The sequence below is a fragment of the Cervus elaphus genome, chromosome 20 (genome assembly GCF_910594005.1).
Source record: "Cervus elaphus chromosome 20, mCerEla1.1, whole genome shotgun sequence".
Classification (NCBI taxonomy): Eukaryota; Metazoa; Chordata; class Mammalia; order Artiodactyla; family Cervidae; genus Cervus; species Cervus elaphus.
Genome location: NC_057834.1, coordinates 64,711,509 through 64,734,505, shown reverse-complemented (window position 1 = coordinate 64,734,505; position 22,997 = coordinate 64,711,509). Strand labels below are relative to the sequence as shown.

The following is a 22,997-nucleotide window of genomic DNA, read 5'->3' as shown; positions in this document are numbered from 1 at the left end:
ATTAACCCTCTTTGTCCCAAATATAATTTTTAATATTGGGGGAGATTCTGTATCAGAAGTTATATGTGGATTAGAAAAAACAAGCTGGGGGTTGTGAAAGAGCTGAGAGGAATGTAGAATTACCTAACTGTAGTAGCCATTATTTCCAGCTAAGTAAACTCAGAGAGAGTATGTCAGAAGTAAAGTTCACTTCTAACATGGAGCAAATCCCAAGAGTTTTCTGTGTTAACCCTTTAAAAACATAACTTGGCACACTCCAAGGTGATGACTAGGTGTAGAACGTTTCTGTTGCTTTTCTTTGTTTTAGTAGAATCCATTTGTGCTAAGTAGCTGCCTGGACTTAGCATACAAAACCAGTGGCTTGGGTTTATTGTAAAATGGTAGGAATGACTGAGTGAATTGATATACAAGGTCTTTAATGGTTCACCAACAACAAATGGACCTCTTCCACATCAAACTGAAGCCCTACATAGACCAGTCCTATGTACTGTCATTTACAGAAAATCTTTACCCAGATGTTTTATGGGCTAATAAATAAGCATTTGGATACTTCTTTGAACCACTAAAGTAACTTAGATATTGCGAGCCCTCACACAATTCTTTATTTGGGATTTTTTTCTTGTTTGGTGCAGACATCATTTAGCAAGCTATAAAATCAGTCTCTACATAGAACTGAAAGTATTTCTTGATTAAAAAAAGAATAAAATATAACAGCAGAATTTATGTCAGTATTGTTTACCTATTTTCTATTAACAGTAAACTCCACAGTTTGAATTATAAAAGCAAACCATATAAAGGAGTTTTTAAGCGTTGTATTAAATGACTTTTCCCTTGCTTAGTCTTAGTCCTATGACATCTTTACACAAATATGTGGCTGAAGGAGATAATTTTTTTTTTGTAAGTAAAAGAGATTGTTCTGTTAGTTTTTGAAATACCTAATATTTACTCTGTTGAAAGTTTAGAAATTGTTATATGACTGCTTATAGAATTAATTTATTCAGCAAATTTTACTGAGTAATAAGTTTTTTAGGCGTTGAGAGATACAGTATTTAGAGTGAATATCATAGACACTGTACTTATTCTTGTGGAACAAAACTCTAACAAAAGAGTCATCCAATTACACACAAAATGATAACGAAACATGGAAAGTCCAATCATTGATGAGATATCAAGATTTGAAAGCACCTGGCCGGAATGCAGAGGGTATGGGGGAGGGCTGTGAAGAGTCTGGTGACATATAACATTTAAACTGAGACTTGCAAAATGAATAAGACTCTGTCACATGTGGCAAGTGAAAGTGTATTTACTGATAAAGAAAAGATAAACAGAGGAGAGAGTGTTTCAGGAAAAGGGACAAACCAAGCCTCAATATGGCCCTATGTTAGAATGTAGACCACATGTGAAACTGGGACATAGTGTGAAGGGGACAAAAAACAGGACCTAAAATGAGGATGTGGGCTTCCCAGGTGGTACCAGTGGTAAAGAACTCACCTGCTGGTGCAGGAGATGTAAGAATGATGGGTTTCGATCCCCTGGAGAAGGAGATAGCAGCCCACTCCAGTATTCTTGCCTGGAGAATCACATGGACAGAGGAGCCTGGCGGGCTGCAGTCCATGGGGTCACAAAGAGTTGGACATGACTGAAGTGACTTAGCAGCAGCAGGAGCAATGAGGATGTAGGGAGGACCACACATGAAGGGAATCCTATGCCTCAGGCCCTAGGATTGACTGTATCCTGGGGCATAAGAGATGCATAGGAGGTTTTAAATAGAGGAAAATAATTTCAGGTGGGTGGAGAAGAGCAAGTAGTGGAATCTACTCAAGTCATGACCTTAGGTGAAAAAGTATGGACCTTGCATGATGAGAAATAAGGAACTGAGGGTTACTGCACATGTGTTTACCCTTAGGGGTTTATGTTACTGCCTTCTGATTAATTTTGTTGGATCCTCTTGGAAATCCTGAGATGACTGCTGTAGGGCCTCCCATGTGGTTATTCCCCACTTTATTTTGAGATTGTGATTACTGAATGCAACATTTTGCAATTTAGCTGTTTTTTTTTTTTTTTTCATTTGGATTGCATCTGTAAAATAAGTAGTCTTTAAGATGTTCTTGTAAGTCATCCAAATTTTAAGTATTTACGTTTATTCTCTGAATGTTTCTTTATTAGAAATTCTTTTTTTTTCAAATTCTTCAGTCCTCTTCCCAGTTTATTTCATATTCTAGAAAAGTTTTTCTTTTCCTTGAAAGAACACTTTCTATGGTTATTGAGCACCCCCCTTCCAAATCCTATCATATCACATCAACAACTAAAACATTATTTCTAAATGGACTTACAACCCCTCCTTATTCAATTCATGGACCCTTATTTATTTCATATAAGTTACCAACTAGCCTCCTGATGACTTCAATTCAGTAATTAGCTTGTGCACGCAACAGAAAAGTTTGTAAACTCAGACCAGGTTGAACCACACATTTAGTAGTTAAGAGTTCGAGTCCACGACACAAGTCAAATGCTTGCTCCCTTATAGAGCAGTGAATATGCATTTGAGTAGGTGCCTCCCTTTTATTTCTTGAGTGGATCAGAGCATCTGATGGCAGCTCTGCACAGTAGAAGAATGGTTGTCGTTTCCTTTAACATCGCTATTTCACATTTGTTCCCAGGGCAATATCCTTTTCCCCAGTCTCTAACTTCCTCCACTACCAGAAATGGCTTCCCTCTTCCCTTGGCCAGGCAGTGATTGATCATCACCTATCTTCTGTCTGAAATAAAACTTATTTTCATAGTGTAGCCGATAGAATTGCTATGTCGTCAGATCTCTTTATTTCAAGTCACCAAACAGTCACAGGGTGCTCTGAAAGTCAGGCAGCCGTTAATCAGAATGACCAGGAATGCTTAAGCCTTTAAGGAACACTTGCTTTACACTTAGAAAGCAGGCACTAGTTTCCCTATAATTAGGAATTCATGACTATTTGCAAAATGCAAGAAAGCAGTTTTCATTGAAACTACTTAAAAACACAACCTGGACCAATGGACCACTACTCACTTAGCTTCTTCATGCAGTCACGAAGTCTGGTTTCCAAGCTGAGCACCCTTTGATGTAGCTCCTCATAGTCATAGGCACCGATCTCCTCCTGAATTCCCGTGAGGACAGAGGACAGATTCCGGATTTCCTCCTTGAACTGGGTGATTAACTTGGCGTCTGTTTTGTACTGTTCTAGCACAGGAATCAAAGGCAGGAGCTCGTCCATCTTCTCTTTCAGCTCCTGTGAAAAACACCCAGTTGTTTCTGAGAGCCACTTAGCCAGATCAAGCAGCTACATTCTTCTTCATGATGCCACAGGAAGATTATTTTAAAAGGTTCACAATGCCTTGTTGACTTTTTATTGAAATTGGGTATTTCAGGAGCATGTAAGCGGCCACATGATCATTGATAGTAAATCCACTTATCTCACAATTCAGTACAAGAACATCTCTTTAAATGGTTACAAGATTTTCTATGCAATGAACTGATCCTTATCATAATGACAGAACTTCCTATGGTAGCAGTTAGGGGTTTATGTAAAATATTGCTTTCTGGTGACTTTTTATAAAGTGAACAATGCATTATTTAGTCAGGAATTATCAGTAGGGTCCATCTTTTAAATATGAATTATTATAAATAGGTCAAATACCCTGTTTAGCCAAGTCTATTTACCCATTAACTAATTATCAATAATATAAGGGTATTTATAGAAAATTTTGGATCCTGGAAGAGCCTTACACTAACAGAATTTTTCCAATTTTGGGATTGTTCTACTCCTCCCTTCTATTCCGCCCTCTTTTTAATATCCTTCTTAGCACAGCATCATTAGAAATGTAAGTTCGTAAAGTATAAAAAATCATGCAAAGCTTTACAAAGCTCAAAGAAATGTATGTTGCTGTTTACTGTTTTGAATTATTACTTATACTCTGACTTCATTTGCCTTAGCATAGGTAATTTACAGCTCTTTATGTAGGGCAGAGTTGCTTATCAGTGTAGTGAATTAACTCTTTCAAGGACTAAGGTGGTCATGATTTATGTAATAAATGAGCACAGAGTTTTTTGAAATGGAAACACTGATTTTTGTCTAGAGAACAAGAAGTATACTTTGCCAATGCAGTTTTTCCCTCATTCTTATTTTAGGACTGGCCAGACCTACAGTTTCACTTTCAGTTTCTGGCCATGTCACCTTTTTTTTTTCCTTTCCTTTTAGTTGATGATGGTACCCAGTGAAAATATTTCATGAGTTTGATTCAGTTGTGAATTTATTACAAATTTTCTCATTTGTGGAAGACCTGGTACTGTTATGATCATTTGAGAATAAGCCATAGGTGCTGTCAGAAATCATGCTGTATGCTAACTAATTTAAGGAGCTGAAAATTGCATTTTACAGTTACATTTAGAAGATGTTATTACTGTCAGTGTGTTAAAATAACAAGAGCTCCCATTGTCACCTGATTTATGGACTTGTGTATCTTGTGGGGAAATTTCCATGTGTTCTGTATGATTGGAATTCTCAGCATTTATCTGTATGTCCATGTTGAGTGGGAGAGAACAGAGAGTCTTAATGATGAGAAACACTGGTAAAATCACAGTCAAAAGGCAGAGTTGCAGAGCTTTGCTCATTTAGTGTCTCATTTTGAAATAAACTTCTTAGTTTGAGCATTTTGTGCTGTCCCTAAAGGAAGACACAATTGCTTCATTAGAATTTTAATGAGAAGAGTTCTGATAGTATCTTTGCTGCACATTATAACAACTGTTTCAGTGATGAGTTTTACATTCTACTTATGGGTATATTGAAAAGAGAGCAATTCAGATGACATTTTTGTTGGTGTTTTATTTCCCCTAAGCTAAAATCTATATATAGATATGGGTAAAAGTGTTAGTCACTCAGCCATGTCTGACTCTTTATGACCCCATGGACTGTAGCCCATCAGTCTTCTTGTCTGTGGAATTCTCCAGGCAAGAATACTGGGGTGGGTTGCTATTCCTTTCTCCAGGGGATCTTTCTGACCCAGGGATCGAACCTATGTCTCCTGCATTACAGGCAGATTCTTTACCGTCTGAGTCACCAGGGTATATGTATATGAATTTTGGAATCTTTTCAAAAATTTATAATTCAATTATTGGCAGTCAGTTCTAACTCAGGGCAATTGTCAGAGAGCAATGGAAAGTCTAACTAATGTACATATCAGATACTTAAAGTAGAGTAACACAGATCTGTGTGCTTAATAATCCTTTCTAGAATTTCACATTCTACTACTACTCTTATAGCAAAGAGTATAGCTAGATTATCTTACCCAACCAAGATCTCTTCATAGAAGAATGACAGTCTCAAGTATGATATCTGAGACAAGTTTTTTTTAATCATAAAGGATATGGAAGATATAACCTACTTAGATTTTTTGGCAAGTTGAAGATGGTGTGCTACAGGAGGATTTTCTTCCAATGTAGAAGTATTAAATGGTAACTTACTTTTGGAATGTGCTGTTTCTTCTCCTCAAATATGGTAGCTCAGCAGTTAGAGCCAAATCTATGGTAGGACTTGGTGAATAAACACATTCAGCAAGTATATATTGAGCATTTAATTATTATATTTAATTGAGAGAACGATGGTTTACTTGGAGAGGCAATGTAGCATTGGTTTAAAGCGGTTTAACTTGGGAGTTGGACTCTGATACATATTAGATATACGATCCTAGATGATTGCATAATTTCTTTGTACATGAATTTCTTCATCTGAATGATGGGAATAAACATAGTGTCTACCTTGCAAGATTGTTGTGAGGATTAAAGTAGTTAATATATAATATATTTAAAGCTATTGAAACTATATGTTGAATACATGTAATTCTTCAGAAAAAATGATGGTATTATCATTATTGCTACATGGATTTTGACACACAAGTTCGGTACATACATGGATTACATGAACTAGGAAAATCAAAATCATTATGCCCTATGATGCTGCCTGAAAATTAAGTTTTCTTATTGGCAGCTTGTCTGCTGCTAGACACACTTATAGAATAGGCAGTTCTCTCTCTCTCTTTTTTTTTCTCTCAGCCTTGTACCTTTTTGTTTCTTTGTCTCCTCTCTTCTCCCAAAAGTTCCCATAGATGCACGTACATCATCATGTGTCACCAACTCTGCCAGCCCTGGTCCTGCAAGCAGTCCTTTGGCATGAGTTCTATACTCTCCATCTAACCTTGAATGATTTTCACTTTGAGCCAGAAACTCTGAGTTCCTCTCCTTCTGTCCCTCTTCCTCTCTGGGAATGCTCCCTAGGCGCTGTGAGAGCTGGCTTGTCATTTCCTACTTAGTTGATGGCTGCAGCGACAGGCTCACTGTATTGCTGTACACCCTAATCTTGAATACTGAAAATTGACATAGAAAATCTTTTGGTTTTCTTGCTCTCCTGTGTAATCTAATATTTTCTGGGGAAGAAAGTGAGCACTAGTCCAAAACCATTTTCTTGATTATTGGTAAATCTTTCCCTGCAAGGATTTTTGATAATCCTTCCCCTGAAGTTGTCTAAACAAAATTAATAACTCCTCCCTTTGTGCTGTTAAGTAATGTTTATGCCTCTTTTTACTGTCAGTTTGACCAGTTTGTTAGTTCTCTTTCACAGAAGAGAGTTAATGCATTCATTATATACCCAGCAGAGGGCCCAACACTGCTGTGTACACACTATGTGCTCAATAAATATTGGTTAAAATTAATTTATTTGCTTGTCAACCTTATATTCTTCTGTGTTTACCATTTCTCCATAAATTCTCTATCCTTCTAAGTTTGCTTATTCTCTCATTCGCAGTAATCTTTCTTTTCAATTTATTTTTATCTTCTAGGCCTTGCTCTAATTTGTTATAATTTCTTAACCTTCTGGCTTTGCTTACTTCTCTTTAACCTCAAGATTCATCACGTTAGCCCCCTCTCTCATCAGGACCCTGAACTTTCTTACCCTCTTGTCCTTCTTTTGTATCTTTCTGATAAAACTTTAAAACTGGCTCTCTATTCAGGCTCCTGAGGAGCAATGAAGAAAATGACAAAACAGTGATAATTTCTGCCATATAAAACTGTCATGCAGAGACCCTATTTTGTGTCCCTGACTGTCTCCCTGCCAATCACAATTATGTGTGAAAAGCACTTCTGATGTTTGACCAAGAACTTGAATTCAGGCCCATTCCTTCAGCCTTAGCAGCGAATCTTCCTTCCTAATTGGCAGGGAAAGCAGAGGCTATTGTGTTTGTAAAATCTTAGTATGTTTTATAAACTATGTCCTGTGCCTTTGTCAGGCAGACTGTCTTTTTCATAGAAGATCAAATGGCATTATCATGGTCAGATTTTATTTCAATCTATGACAGTGTCATACATAGTTAATAAAAGTCCACATAGTGTGCTTAAAAGCACCATTTCTCCATTTTCAGTGTTTCTAGTCAATAAATAGCTTAAAAAATGAAAAAAAAAAATTTTATTTGTATCAAATAGTGAAACCAACCCTCTTTTATGTGCTGTTAGTAATGGTATTATTGCTTCTTTTAATAATTTATATTCTCTATATTTCTCCTCATATTAACAAGGCATAAAATCATCAGAAAGTCTTTGACAAATTTAGTTATTAATTTTCCTAGATTTCCCATTGGCATGCACATTGAAATGCCTTTACATCTACCCATAATCTCCACCTAGCTCAAGGAGGGTGAGGTTGTTTTTATAGCAAGTTTTCTATGCATTCCAACCAGCTAATGCTCAGTTTCAGTGGAGAGATGATTGACATCCCCATTGAGTCTTGAACCTTACGTATATGGGCCAAGGCACAGTTATTTCTAGCTGAGTGTCACAGTGGCTGTCCATTGTATTCACTGTCTTATTTGCATTAATAAGACAGCTGAAGTCACACCTACTTGAAAATGCTTGGTCATTAGTGTCTTCCGATCATCTTCAATCTGCCGAAACTTGGCCTTCAGCCCTTTCATTTGTGTTTCCATTTTTAGGACGTATTGGAAGTCTCTTTGAGTTCTCAAGTTTAAGACTTCAATAGATTGGGACATATTCTGAACCTGTTAAACAAGAACACTGGCTGTACATTATTGTCTATACTATTGAGGTATATACAAAAAAACATCAGTTTTTTCTCACTAATAAAACTGGCAGTGCCAAATCCATAATTACATTTCCATAGGACATACTTTCAGAAGGGCAATTCTTCACAAGAAACATTCTAATAATGTAGCAAAAGAAAATTACAGCTAGGCAGGAAATAATAAAATGAACATTCTAGAATTAAAAATGATTAAATATAAATAAGAATTTGATATATCATAATAATAAATTAAAAAAATAGAATATTCATTCCAGGGCTTAGTAAGCTTATAATGGCTCAACCTGTTAAATGTTAAGATAAGTTGTTTCTGTCAGTACTAACTCTGACATCCTCAAAGTCTGGGATGCTGAGCAATTTTGGGTGGTAGTGAAGTGTCCCAACAGATCTAGAATGCATTTATTCCAATACAGTTACTTCAAGCTGCATGTGAAGTACTCCTAGGGGTGAGGCTGAATTGAACAAGATGAATGGTAGCAGGGCTGGGACACCTCCTAACTTGGAGAGGGTGCTGTTGAAGAGACCTGTGCCGTTCACCTGTAACTGTCACAACATTATAACTCCGCTATTCCCCAATACAAAATGAAAATTTTTAGAACATTACAGCATACTAACACATATATATGGAATTTAGAAAGGTGATAACGATAACCCTATATGCAAAACAGAAAAAGAGACACAGAAATACAGAACAGACTTTTGAACTTTGTGGGAGAATGTGAGGGTGGGATATTTCAAAAGAACAGCATGTATACTATCTATGGTGAAACAGATCACCAGCCCAGGTGGGATGCATGAGACAAGTGCTCCGGCCTGGTGCACTGGGAAGACCCAGAGGAATCGGGTGGAGAGGGAGGTGGGAGGGGGGATCGGGATTGGGAATACATGTAAATCCATGGCTGATTCATATCAATGTATGACAAAACCCACTGGAAAAAAAAAATAAAAATAAAAAAAATTAAAAAAATAAATAAAAAAAAAGAAAATTTTTAAATGATGTACATCAAGATATGGAAGGATTAGAAGAATACATATTAGGTGGTTGATATTACTTTCCTGGTGGGTGGTGAGATGTGGGTGAGAAGAGAAGTAACAAAATAAATATTACAGAAAGATGTCCCTGGTAATTATTATATATAAATCCATCTGCATAGAATTATATTTTTACTTGCATAAATGAATACATGAAAGCATGGTCAAAAATGGTGGGATTTCAGATGAGTTTTGCTTCATTTGGACTTCCCTGGTAGCTCATCTGGTTAAGAATCTGCCTGCGATGCGGGAGACCTGGGTTCAATCCTGGGGTTAGGAAGATCCCCTGGAGAAGGGAACAGCTACCCACTCCAGTTTTCTGGCCTGGAGAATTCCATGGACTGTATAGTCCATGTGGTCGCAGAGTTAGACACAGCTGAGCAACTTTCACTTTCACTTGCTTCATCTAATATATTTTTATCTGTTATTCCATATGTTTTAAAATAAACATGTATTATTTATGTAACACATGAAAACTTATTTTCATTGTAAGACTTGAGAGTTACAAATAAGAAAGGGATGATTTGTTCAGAGACAAATTTCTGTCATCAGGTAAAGTCACAGAGCATAGTGGACCAGCTAGCTTTAAAGAGCCCATTGTTAATACATTTTTCAGATCTAGAATATTCAGAAAAGGCAGTGAATTCTTCTGCCATGGCTTGCCTCAGTTCCTCCACTACTTTTCCCCAAGAGGTCTTTTTTTTCTGTTTCTCTTTCTGCTGTTTTAATGGATAGTCCTGTCCTTTACCAATCCTGTCTTTCAGGACATACTACAGTCTCACTTATATTAACCTAATTGTGTAATGTGTGTGAGTGAGAAGCACAAAAGTGGCTGTCCTTCTGTAAATTCCATGAGGTTAGACGCTGTGTCTTATTTATACCTTTTATTCCCAAGACCTTACACAGAACCAGACATGGAATAATTGCTCAATAAATATCTATTGGGTAAAATTATCTTATTTATATCTATTGGGTAAAATTACCATAGCCTTGTCTAACTCCATGAAACTATGAGCCATGCCATGTAGGGCCACCCAAGACAGATGGGTCACATTGGAGAGTTCTGACAAAATAAATGTGGTACACTAGACAAGGGAATGGCAAACCACTTCAGTATTCTTGCCTTGAGAACCCCATGAACAGTATGAAAGGGCAAAAATATAGGACACTGAAAGATGAACTCCCTAGGTCAGTAGGTGCCCAATATGTTACTGGAGATCAGAGGAGAAATAACTCCAGAAAGAATGAAGGGATGGAGCCAAAGCAAAAAAAATAAAAACACCCAGTTGTGGATGCTGGTGATGGAAGCAAGGCCTGATGCTATAAAGAGCAATGTTGCATAGGAACCTGGAATGTTAGGTCCATGAATCAAGGCAAATTGGAAGTGGTCAAACAGGAGATGGCAAGAGTGAATGTCGACATTCTAGGAATCAGCAAACTAAAATGGACTGGAATGGGTGAATTTAACTCAGATGACCATTATATCTACTACTGTGGGCAGGAATCCCTTAGAAGAAGTGGAGTAGCCATCATGATCAACAAAAGAGTCCGAAATGCAGTACTTGGATGCAATCTCAAAAATGACAGAATGATCTTTGTTCATTTCCAGGCAAACCATTCATTTTTTATCACAGTAATCCAAGCCTATGCCCCAACCAGTAACGCTGAAGAAGCTGAAGTTGAACGGCTCTATGAAGACCTACAAGACCTTGTAGAACTAACACCCAAAAAAGATGTCCTTTTCATTATAGGGGACTAGAATGCAAAAGTAGGAAGTCAAGAAACACCTGGAGTAACAGGCAAATTTGGCCTTAGAGTATGGAATGAGGCAGGGCAAAGGCTAGCAGAATTTTGCTAAGAAAATGCACTGGTCATAGCAAACACCCTCTTCCAACAACACAAGAGAAGACTCTACACATGGACATCACCAGATGGTCAACACCAAAATCAGACTGATTATATTCTTTGCAGCCAAAGATGGAGAAGCTCTATAAAGTCAGCAAAAACAAGACCGAGAGCTGACTGTGGCTCAGATCGTGAACTCCTTATTGCCAAATTCAGACTTAAATTGAAGAAAGTAGGGAAAACCACTAGACCATTCAGGTATGACCTAAATCAAATCCCTTATGACTATACAGTGGAAGTGAGAAATAGATTTAAGGGACTAGATCTGACAGACAGAGTGCATGATGAACTATGGACGGAGGTTCATGACACTGTATAGGAGACAGGGATCATGACCATCCCCAAGAAAAAGAAATGCAAAATAAGCAAAATGGCTGTCTGAAGAGGCCTTACAAATAGCTGAGAAAAAGAAGTGAAAAGCAAAGGAGAAAAGGAATGATATACCCATTTGAAGGCAGAGTTCCAAAGAATAGCAAGGAGAGCTAAGAAAGCCTTCCTTAGTGATCAATGTGAAGAAATAGAGGAAAACAACTGAATGGGAAAGACTAGAGATCTCTTCTAGAAAACTAGAGATACCAAGGGAAAATTTCATGCAAAGATGGGCTCAATAAAGGACAGAAACGATATGGACTTAAGAGAAGCAGATGATATTAAGAAGTGGCAAGAATACACAGAATAACTGTACAAAAAAGATCTTCACAACCCAGATAATAACATGATGGTGTGATCACTCACCTAGAGCCAGACATCGTGGATTATGAAGTCAAGTGGGCCTTAGGAAGCATCACTACGAACAAAGCTAGTGGAGGTGATGAAATTCCATTTGAGCTCTTTCAAATCCTAAAAGATGATGCTGTGAAAGTGCTGCCCTCAATATGCCAGCAAGTTTGGAAAACTCAGCAGTGGCCACAGGACTGGAAAAGGTCAGTTTTCATTCCAATCCCAAAGGCAATGCCAACGAATACTCAAACTACCACACAATTGCACTCATCTCACACGCTAATAAAGTAATGCTCAAAATTCTGCAAGCCAGGCTTCAACAATACATGAACCATGAAATTCCAGATGTTCAAGCTGGTTTTAGAAAAGGCAGAGGAACCAGAGATCAAATTGTCAACATCCGCTGGATTATCAAAAAAGCAAGAGAGTTCCAGAAAAACATCTATTTCTGCTTTATTGACTATGCCAAAGCCTTTGACTGTGTGGATCACAATAAACTGTGGAAAATTCTGAAGGAGAGGGGAATACCAGACCACCTGACCTGCCTTTTGAGAAACCTGTATGCAGGTCAGGAAGCAACAGTTAGAACTGGACATGGAACAACAGACTGGTTTCAAATAGGAAAAGGATCATGTCAAAGTTGTTTTTATTCACCCCACTTATTTAACTTATATGCAGAGTTCATCATGAGAAACACTGGGCTGGAAGAAGCACAAGCTGGAATCAAGATTGCTGGGAGAAATATCAATAACCTCAGATATGCAGATGACACCACCCTAAAGGCAGAAAGTGAAGAGGAACTAAAGAGCCTCTTGATGAAAGTGAAAGAGGAGAGTGAAAAAGTTGGTGTAAAGCTCAACATTCAGAAAACAAAGGTCATGGCATCTGGTCCCATGACTTCATGGCAAATAGATGGAGAAACAGTGGAAATAGTGGCAGACTTTATTTTGGGGGGCTCCAAAATGACTGCAGATGGTGACTGCAGTCATGTAATTAAAAGATGCTTACTCATTGGAAGAAAAGTTATGACCAACCTAGATAGCATATTAAAAAGCAGAGACATTACTTTGCCAACAAAGGTCTGTCTAGTCAAGACTATAGTTTTTCCAGTAGTCATGTATGGATGTGAGAGTTAGACTGTGAAGAAAGCTGAGCACTGAAGAATTGATCTTTTGAACTGTGGTGTTGGAGAAGACTCTTGAGAGTCCTTTGGGCTGCAAGGAGATCCAACCAGTCCATCCTAAAGGAAATCAGTCCTGGATAGTCATTGGAAGGACTGATGTTGAAGCTGAAACTCCAATATTTTGGCCACTTGATGTGAAGAGGTGACTCATTTGAAATGTCCCTGATACTGGAAAAGATTGAAGGTAGGAGGAGAAGGGGACAACAGACCATGTGGTGGTTGGATGGTATCACCGACTCAATGGGCATGAGTTTGAGTAAACTCTGGGTGTTGGTGATGGACAGGGAAGCCTGGCAGGCTGCTGTCCATGATGTCGCAAAGAGTTGGACATGACTGAGCAACTGAACTGAACTGAAAATTGTCTTTGGCTTTCAGTAGCAGTTAAAGGTAACAAGTTAATATTATAAGAAAAGTGTCTCCTGTCAGTGGTTAGGTTATAGTATTACCTGGCTCTGAAATATTTCTTAATTTACTATCATTCCTACATTCAGAAAGCTTTGTTTAAAAAAATCTTTGATTCAGCACAAAATTGCTGAGGCAACATTGGAAGCCTGGTGACTGCATGTTAGATAAATGCAGTGCTTTCAAAATAATTTTCAGCTCCCTTATGGTTAAGCACGAATGAAAAAAAGCCATTTGTGTTAAAGAAACACTCTACACATTTAAATATGGTATTTGTTTATGAAGACAGTCATCATTGCCATGGCCAGTATTCTCGTAGGATTTCTGTATACTTCGGCAGAGTCCACAGAGTTAGGGAAGATCCCCTGGAGGAGGGCATGGCAACCCACTCCAGTATTCCTGCCTAGAGAATGCCTGTGGACAGAGAAGTCTGGTGGGCATAGACCATGGGGTAGGAAAGAGTCGGACCTGACTGAGTAACTAAGTGCAGCAGATAGAGTTAGAAATGGATAGAAAAGTGAGATATCCTGGATAGTTAAAACAGTCTCTCTTTTATTTTGCCTCTAAGTTACCCTATGAAGTTGATTTTCAACTTTATTTGTGTTATGGGAAAATGTGCTGAGAGAATTTTTGCTGAGATTTAATTGTGACCTTCAATATTGCATAATCATGTATAATTATAAGAGCTACCTTTGGGGTATGACTAGAGATGGAATAGTCTAGTTGCGAACGATGGTTCTGGGCTGCCTTTTGCTTTTTCTGATGGCTGTACCTCAGACTGTTTACTTTCCTACTGGTCATGGAGACCTGCTGAGAATCAGTCTCCTGCTGAGACTCGAGACTGGACCCCCAGCATTACACATGTGGGAAGGAGACTTCCTCCTCTGTTAGTCTGCTTATCACTGATGTTCTGCCATTCAGCTGCCTACTCATGTCTCTCTCCACAGTGTAGCAAGCTTATTGTCCCCTTTCATTCATAGATTTTTAATTTTTTTTAATTCTTTGTTTATCCTGTTTCTTAGGATAAATGAAATGTCTGAGTCCTTTCCAAACTTAAACACAAATTAACTTAGATTTTCACCCTTATTTATAATTAATGTCCAACTCTTTGCAGACCCCATGGACTGCAGCTGGCCAGGCTCCTCTATACATGGAATTCTCCAGGCAAGACTACTGGAATGGGTTGACGTTCCCTTCTTCAGGGGATTTTCCTGATCCAGGAATCAAAGCTGGGTCTTCCACTTTGCAGGCGGATTCTTTACTGTCTGAGCCACCAGAGAGGCAATAATTAGTGTAGTAGCTACTTAAAAAATTAATAATAATGCCCTACAGTTCAATATGCTTGGATAGCGTTAGGGTTAACACAACTAAACAGGGATTTCACTACTGTAGGTCTCCACAGAACCTTTAGTATTAAGTTCTGTGATGGAAATCTTCAAGAGTGATGTATCATGTACTGTTGTTTAAAATTATTTTATTGGAAGGATGTCACCAGCGTCCTGTTCCAAAAATCACATTTTAGGAAATATTGACCTAGACAATGGAGATATTTACAGAGTTGCTAAATAGCTGACAGACAAACATTTTTTAGGTGAAAAGTTTTAGCTGGGACACACTAAGGCCTGATGTAAAACCAATTGTAATCTTTCTGATATTTAGCAGGATAAATGTACTTGTTTAAAATATTTTACAGAATGTGTATTAAATAATTGTGGGTGCCACCAGTGGCATTTTGAATGACACTGGCATGGTGTTAGAAAATGCAAAGTTGATCTGGTATGGATTCACGGTCTACTGATTGAGTGATAATGATAAGGTTTTTAGCCTCAAAAAGCACCATTTTCCTTTTATGTAAACTTAGAAGGACATCTGTCTACTATGAAATTGGAATGGAGCAGATACAAATATAATAGATGGGAACTATTGTTATTAATATTATTCTTATTATAAGTATTACCTTATATGATTAAATCAATCCTTTGGTTAATAGTGAAATGGGCTGCTTAATGGTCGTGCTTTTATTTGCTGTCTGGTACCTTGGATATTTGTAAAACTATGAAGTCAGCAGGGGCTTCCTTGGTGGCTCAGATAGTAAAGAATTTGCCTGCAATGCAGGAGGCCCAGTTTTAATCCGTGGGATGGGAAGATCCCCTGGAGAAGGAAATGGCAACACTCTAGGATTCTTGCCTGGAGAATCCCATGGACAGAGGAGCCTGGAAAGCTATAATCCTTGGGATCGCAAAGTGTCACAAAGAACTGACTGAGCCACTGACCCTTTCACTTTTTTAGAGAAGTCAGCAAGTGACTGGCTCAGTCTAAATAGAGAATGCTGATTTCAGATAATGCTTTCTTTGGGTCAGTACAGCAAACCAGTGATATTTACATTCTTCAGGCCACTGTGTATGGTGCACACAATTTACTATTTTTCTGTTGCCATAAAACTACCAAATGGTGAATTTGATAAACCTAACTTGGGGTGACCTTGATACTGTTAATAAATTTTGTCTTTTGTTATTTAGGTATTGATGAATTTTTAAAGACGTAATTTTCTAGAATTTCTTTAAAACTGTAAACAAATTGCCTATTGAATGGTGTGGTCATATAAATTTCAGTGATTGCTTTCAATCAGTTACCTTTAGTTGTACTCTTCTTGCCTCATTCGTGCTTCACAAATTTTAGGTTTTATCATAGCTCTGGAATACATTTCACTCTGGACATGTAGAGAGTATTTTCTACTTCCTGACTTTCCCAGTTTATTTGAATTTTTCAACTGATTTTTGAGGAAATGTCTATTTTTAGATGTGTGTATGCAATAATATACTGAAAATAGTAATACAAATAAGACAATAATGTCTAAGAAAATGTTTCTCATCAAACTTGTAGAAAGAAGATATTTTTTGTGTGTAGAAAAGAAGATTGGAGTAGAAAGTAATCTAATAGAAAAGCAAAACTGGACTTAAAAGATTAAATCTTTTTACCAGCTTAATTAATTTCCTTAGTAACCAAACAATACTAAACTATATGTTTCAATTTTTTTCCCTAGATATAAAGAAAATCTAGATTGGAAAACAATACACAAGAATAATCATAGTTCATATGTCATGATTTCTAACAGTTGATAGCTGGAGTCATTAACTTGAATGACAGTTAAATTTGCTCTTGTCTGGGAGACAGATTTTGAAGGAACAGGGGAGACTGGATCTTGTTTAAAAAGAGTCTTAAGAAAAGAGAGCAAATAGATGATGATAACTCCAAGGGTAAGGGCATCAGAAAGACTAATCTCTGTATGAAAATATGAAAAAAAAATCTTAAAATCTTAGGGCATCAATACACTTTCAAATAGTGTACACTGAGGAAAGTAAGAAAGTTAGTTTATTTATGTAGCAGTGGAAGAGAGTTACTGCAGCTTAAATTCATAAAATAGGAATGTCTGTATTAACAGATTCAGTGCTTTCATTTTTCTAGCTTCTCTGTTTTCTGTTAAAGCTTCCTATTTTGTGCCATAATTGTGTAGATGATCATGGAAATGATGTTACACAGAATGAATTGTTGAGCATGATATCCTCTGAAAACACATACTACCTAATTTATCTTATTATCCCTGAAGGTATTTAAAATTCAAATATGTTGTCATCCTTCCATGAGTCTAGCCACTCCAGCTGTCCAACTATATTCAGGGACTGACACAGTGAAAGTCTGAATGAGAAAAATTGAAAAAACCACTCATTGTTGTTGTTTTTTTGTCCCTAAACTAAACATAAATAACCTTTCATGAGACGACTTTCATCTGTGAAAGAGAATAAATCAAGGGCATTCTGCTTTTGATTGTTATGGATCCAGCTTAAGTAAATTATATGGAGAGAATGCTCTTGAATGAAATTGAAGAACTTAATGTTCAAAGGAATGACTTAGAGGATGATGATAAATACTTAGAATTATTCATTATCTGTCCAGATAGCTTGCATATTGTATGCCATTATTTTTACTTCCTTGCAAGGTTGTTAATGAGATCCAAAAGTATGAGCTCAAAGAGTTTAGTGTGATCTTGAGAGTTGAGGCTAAATTTCTGACATAGGAATAAGGCTTTGTACTATTTTTTTTCTTAAGGAGAGATATTGAGAAACTGGATATTGAGAAATATGACGGAAATTAGTCTTACAGCAAGATTGGAAACAGTAAAAGTCATAAATAGAACAGTAGAAAAGGAATCTTGAGGTACTGCTTTCAAGGGAGGAAAACATTTATTTGAGAAGGGGGAAAAAATTGGAAGACCCCGCCTTACCCTAACCTGCTTTCCCATATTTCCTTTACAAAGAATGGTAGATTTCAGTAAGAATATTCACAGGGGACAGAGGACACCTACCTTTTCCAGCAGCTGGCGAAGCTGCCTGCTTTTGGCATCCCGGGAACACAGGTTTTGTTCTGGAGCAACCACTGTGCAAATGCATCGTCCGTCAGGATCCTGTGCTGAGCTATATACCTGCCACCCCTCTTTGGGGCTAATCTGAGTCTGAGGAAACCAACAGCAAACATACAAAACACACAGAGAGTTAAAGAGAGCATGGGTTTGTATAATTTTAAGCAAAGTATATTTTTATTTTTACAGTTTTTCTCTAAACAGTTTTCTCTAAAGTTAAAAGCAAGATTGAACAATTCAAGTAGGCAGCACATCTTCATTCACTTACAACTTCCTTTACAATGGACAGAAGGAGACTCTACCTTTTTTTTGGCTCCATATTATTCATTTTGATTGTGTATTATTGATTATTGATCCTACCCCACTCACTAATGCTGTCATATTTGGACATTTTAATGCAACTTTAGAAGTATCTGCTTAATACTTAGTCACATATCACCAGTCTTTCTGCATAAGATCTGTTAGTTTTTTTCAACACAAATGGTAATTAGTAGTATATATATATATTTTTCTGATTATTGTTCATGTGTAATCTTCTGAAGCAAAATTCTCTCCCAGAGAGCTTCCTATGTATTGAAGGGTCAATTATTAATAAAACTGGAAAGGTATCACATGAGAATATAGGGTAAAAATAATTAGACCAACATTGGTTCGCAAAGGATATAGAGTCTCAGAGGAGTTAAAGACAGTATTTTGGTAGAGGCCAAATTACTCTGGCAATATTGATCTTCCCAGATTACTTTTATGCACTTACCACCTGCCTCCCTAGAAGCTTATCTCAAAGTGATGTTTCTGTTCTACTGCAGTCTGCCTCCTATTTATGTTTCTAGTTTTACCCCCTGTATCTTCCTTTAAGAAACTTCTTTCCAGCCAAATTGCTCTTGGTGTGTCCTGAAAGCATGCCCACCTAGATTCACACCTTTGTATATTACTCATTTTGTTCTCCTACTTGAAACACCTCCCTAATAAACCTTCAGTTATTCAACCCTTATGGTTTCCCCTTGGGATTCCCTGGTGGTTCAGCTGGTAAAGAGTCTGCCTGCAATGCAGGAGAACTGGGTTTGATCCCTGGGTTGGGAAGATCCACTGGAGAAGGAAATGGCTGCCCACACTAGTATTCTTGCCTGGAAAATTTTATGAACTGTCTAGTCCCTGGGGTGGCAAAGAGTCAGACATGACTGAGTGACTTTCAGTTTCACTTTATGGTTTCCCTGGTGGCTTAGTGGTAAAGAATCCACCTGCAGTGCTAGAGACATTGGAGACATGGGTTCAGTCCCTCAGTCAGGAATATCTTCTAGAGGAGGAAATAGCAATCCACTCCAGTATTCTTGCTAGGAAAATCCCATGGACAGAAGACCCTGGCAGGTTATAGTCCTTGGGGGTCTCAAAGAGTTGGACAACTGAGCAGCTGAGAATCAGATATGGTTTCAGCCTCTTCTGAAAGATTGTCTGTACTATTCACTAGGCATTTAATATGCATTGTCTAGTAGAATTATCTGTCTTTCTTATGTCTTGTTTAAATAATTAGTCTATATCCACCTATGGGATATATTGACTATTTCCTGTCTGCTATATTAATTACATTCTATCAAGTACAAAAATAAGTAACTCATTTTTGCGTGGTTATTTTTCAGAATAGCTCTGCTTTGAGCATAGATTCTGCATTATCCAATCAGAAATTGTGGATGCCTTGATGCAGTGCTCAGAGAGGCACTTTTCCATTCCTCCAACTGCTGAGGGTATCAGTGGCTTGACTCTCAATTGAGTTCTCTTTGGGGTTTGCTGAGGCTGAGGAATACTGCCTGCTCAAGATTAGACCCTATTCCAAGGGACAGCTCACATGCATTGACTTGCTAATGGAAGGATACAGTCAAGGATGCCAAGAATCAGGAATAATGATTATTCCCATTTCACAGAAGAGAAAGTTAGTTAACCTGCCTAAGAATGTGCAGCTTGTATGTAGTAGAGTTTCGTATGAAGCAAGAGTGGTACTGTTCAATAGATTGAGAGCCACATGGATAATTTTAAATTTTCTAGTGGGCAGGTTTAAAAAAATGAAAGGATATAAGTGAAATTAATTTTATTAATATATTTTATTTAACCCGATATATACAAATATTATTGTTTCAACATGTATAATCAATATAAAAATTATTCATGAGATATTTTACATTGTTTTTCCTCCTTTTTTGTACACTCTTTGAAATTGAGTGTGCATTTTACTCCCATGGCATACCTCAATTTGGACTAGGCACATTCCAGGAGCCACAATGGCTCCCTTACTAGACTGTATAGCTATATTGTCTTGCTGTTAATTACAATGTTATGGCCATATTAATATGAGGCTGAACATCCAGATAATTATTCTTAAAGGTCAATCATATGGATACTGAAAAAACTACATAACAGGTGTTACATAGACAGACTATCCAGTTTGCATCTGAGTTTCTTTTTCCTGTGAAAATACCAGATAAATTGGTGGGCCTCTTTCTAGCTAAGCTCTGACTAACTTCTGCAACTGGGATTTGAAATTCTTCGGCTTTTCTTTGTCTTCTCCTCTATGTTTTCCAGGGAATCAACATAAAAGGAGGTATTTCTTAAATGATCAGGAGAAGAGAGAGATAAATTTTGTCTATAAAAGGAGGTATTTAAAGACTCAGGCTGAAGGGACTAGAACAAGGGAGGATAAGAGAAGGGCTGAGGTGGGGTTAGAAACAAGGAGGTGAATGGTGACCAGCAGAGAACTATTTTGCATAATGGTTGGTGTAACTGCGCTGGTGTGTTTGCCTAAATGTATACTGAAATACTTTACATGGTGGGAAGCAGATTCTTAAGTGAACTCAGCCTGGCTCTGTCTTGGAATTTGCAGAACAGATATACTCTCTTATTCTCTCCCAGGCCATAGCTCATCACATACAATCAACCAACAGACAGATTTTTTTTTTTTCCCCCCAAGAGCTTTAGAGATAATCACTACAGGTTGCTTAAAGTCATTCCAACACCAATCATGCAGAGGCTATAAATTTTAAACTTATGAAACTCAGATGTCATAGTCCTTGTCCTTGGTCTATAATGAAAAGCAACTGATACCAAACCTACCTTTTAATCTCCTTTTTCAGATAATTCATAAAAGTATCCTGTGCTGCCATTTATTTCTGGGTGTTGGATTCATTACCATTTCTTTCTTTCTTTTTTTTTTTTCCATTCCCCCTTACTCCTTCTTTCTAGCATTTATGCCTGACTATCTGGTTAGGATAGAAAAAATGTACTTAGAATTATATATGACTAGAATAGATAGGATCTTAAAGATAGTCTTTTTTTAATTAAAGAAGAAAAAATGCAAAGAGATTATCTACAGAATGGGGATAGGTACAGCTTAGCAGAGTACTTTTAATGATATAATTAAAGGTTTAAGCTGAGTGACTGTATGGAACACATATATCTTGACATAGGGCCTATAGTTTCAACTAAGCTGCTCTTGACATTGGACACAAATCTCAAATGTGTCAGAAAACCAAGGCTTCTCACTAGAATGTGTTTAGCTTTTGTATAAAGAAGGGGCGACCCAATTGTAATCCTAAAATATCTTTAACAGCAGTGCAAATACTGATTATTAAACCTGGCAGCATTAATATTGATGTTTGCTTGCCAGGTGTTTGGCTAACTAGTGAGGAGCTTATCACATCTGGGCAAGGTGTCAGTTGCTCTCTGGAATGAGGGAAGCATAAAAGGTGAGTAGAATTTGATGTTCATTTATCATTCTTCCTGAAGTGTCAGCTTAATAAAAATAGACTCTGGTCTTGTTTGTACATTCAATTGTCTTCTTCTAAGTATTATGGAAAAGAACCCTGGCCTTATCTATACAGAGTTAGTCTGAATGATCTCAACTTTGGCAGTTTACCGCTTTGGCAAGAAAAGGTAACTCAAAAGAGAAAAAAGCTGGTATAAAAGATGAGGGCTTGACAGTTGTGTGGGTTTGATAGAGATTTCTGTGTCAGGTTTAGTGATGAATGAAGGAAGCTTTGTGAGTAGCTGTAGTATTCTCATTTATGGCACCCATATTGGCATTGAAAAGAGGATAAAAATAAAACCAACTAAGACCTCAGGTAGAAAGTTATATTTAGATGGGTTTTAGATACCAGTGCAAAAAGACCTGCTCCCATTTTAACTTAAAAAAAAATGATTCCTTAGATGTCAACATGAAACTCATGTAATAGTAATAGCAAACATTTATGGAGTTGACATAAATGTCAAACATTTATGACAGTTGGCAGTCATCAGTTGGCAGTTCACATGCATTACTGCCTTTGAATATCACAGTAACTCCATGGACCAGATGGTATTATTCTGCCCATTTTATAGGTGAGGAAACTGCGGATTTGAGACGGTAAGAAACTTGCTCAAGGTCATAATGGTGGTAATCAGCAGAGCTTGGATTTGCATACTTGCACAGTCTGGTATCAGAGTTTGAAAGTTTAACCACCACACTACACCACCAGTTGTCTGAAATTCCCTTTTTTGTTTGGTGAAGATGATCCTGATAGAATTTTCTGAACTCCCGAGGAGCTGACTGCTTGGACCTGGATGGTGCAGGGGGTTATTACTACCCAAAGCATTACTATGCACAGCGATTACTGATGCAGTTCTTTTTGAACCTTTTGTGTTAATTAGAAGAACTAAATGAACTATTTAGCAGTTTTTAACATTACAAAACTCATGAAATATTTAAGAATGCTCTAAAGAGGAGAATTAAAATGATAATTTTAACAATCGGATTTCAAGTTGGGGTTTTTTGTTTATAATTTGATTACAAACCTGTGCTTTATAAATATAGAGCTATTACTGCATGAGAAGCTCTCAGAACTTCAAGGGCTTTGTAACAGAAAAGAAAAATCCTGAAGACTGGGGTAAAAGTAAAAATATTGTATATTTCAGCATATTTTTCTTTTTATAAAATCCCTTCTCTTGTATTGGTTTCACTTCTTTTGAACCACCTATCCTTAGGAATAGGCATCATCTTATTATGAGGAAACTGAAATTCAAAGAACTTAGGCAATTTTGTTCCAAGTCACCCATTTAGTAAATGGCATATATGGGACTTACACCAGTTTTTCTCTAGTTTTCAGCCCAGAGCTATTTATGTTTATACCCTGCAGATAAGTGCCTTTGTCCATTCACCAATAGCTGAAAAAACTGCCTGTAGAGGAGCTGTACCCAGGCA

General features: G+C 37.3%; 1 protein-coding gene across 1 annotated transcript in view; it reads right to left on the bottom strand.

Annotated features, from left to right (window-relative positions):
• The window catches only part of OLFM3 (olfactomedin 3), a 202,772-nt gene that overhangs the window by 20,697 nt on the left and 159,078 nt on the right, over positions 1 to 22,997 (bottom strand). The window contains exons 2-4 of the mRNA XM_043878103.1: positions 17,723 to 17,869; positions 7,921 to 8,076; positions 3,044 to 3,263 (exon numbers count right to left, since the gene is read on the bottom strand). Coding sequence (XP_043734038.1) covers positions 3,044 to 3,263; positions 7,921 to 8,076; positions 17,723 to 17,869 — 523 coding nt within the window. The remainder of the gene's footprint in view (positions 1 to 3,043; positions 3,264 to 7,920; positions 8,077 to 17,722; positions 17,870 to 22,997) is intronic.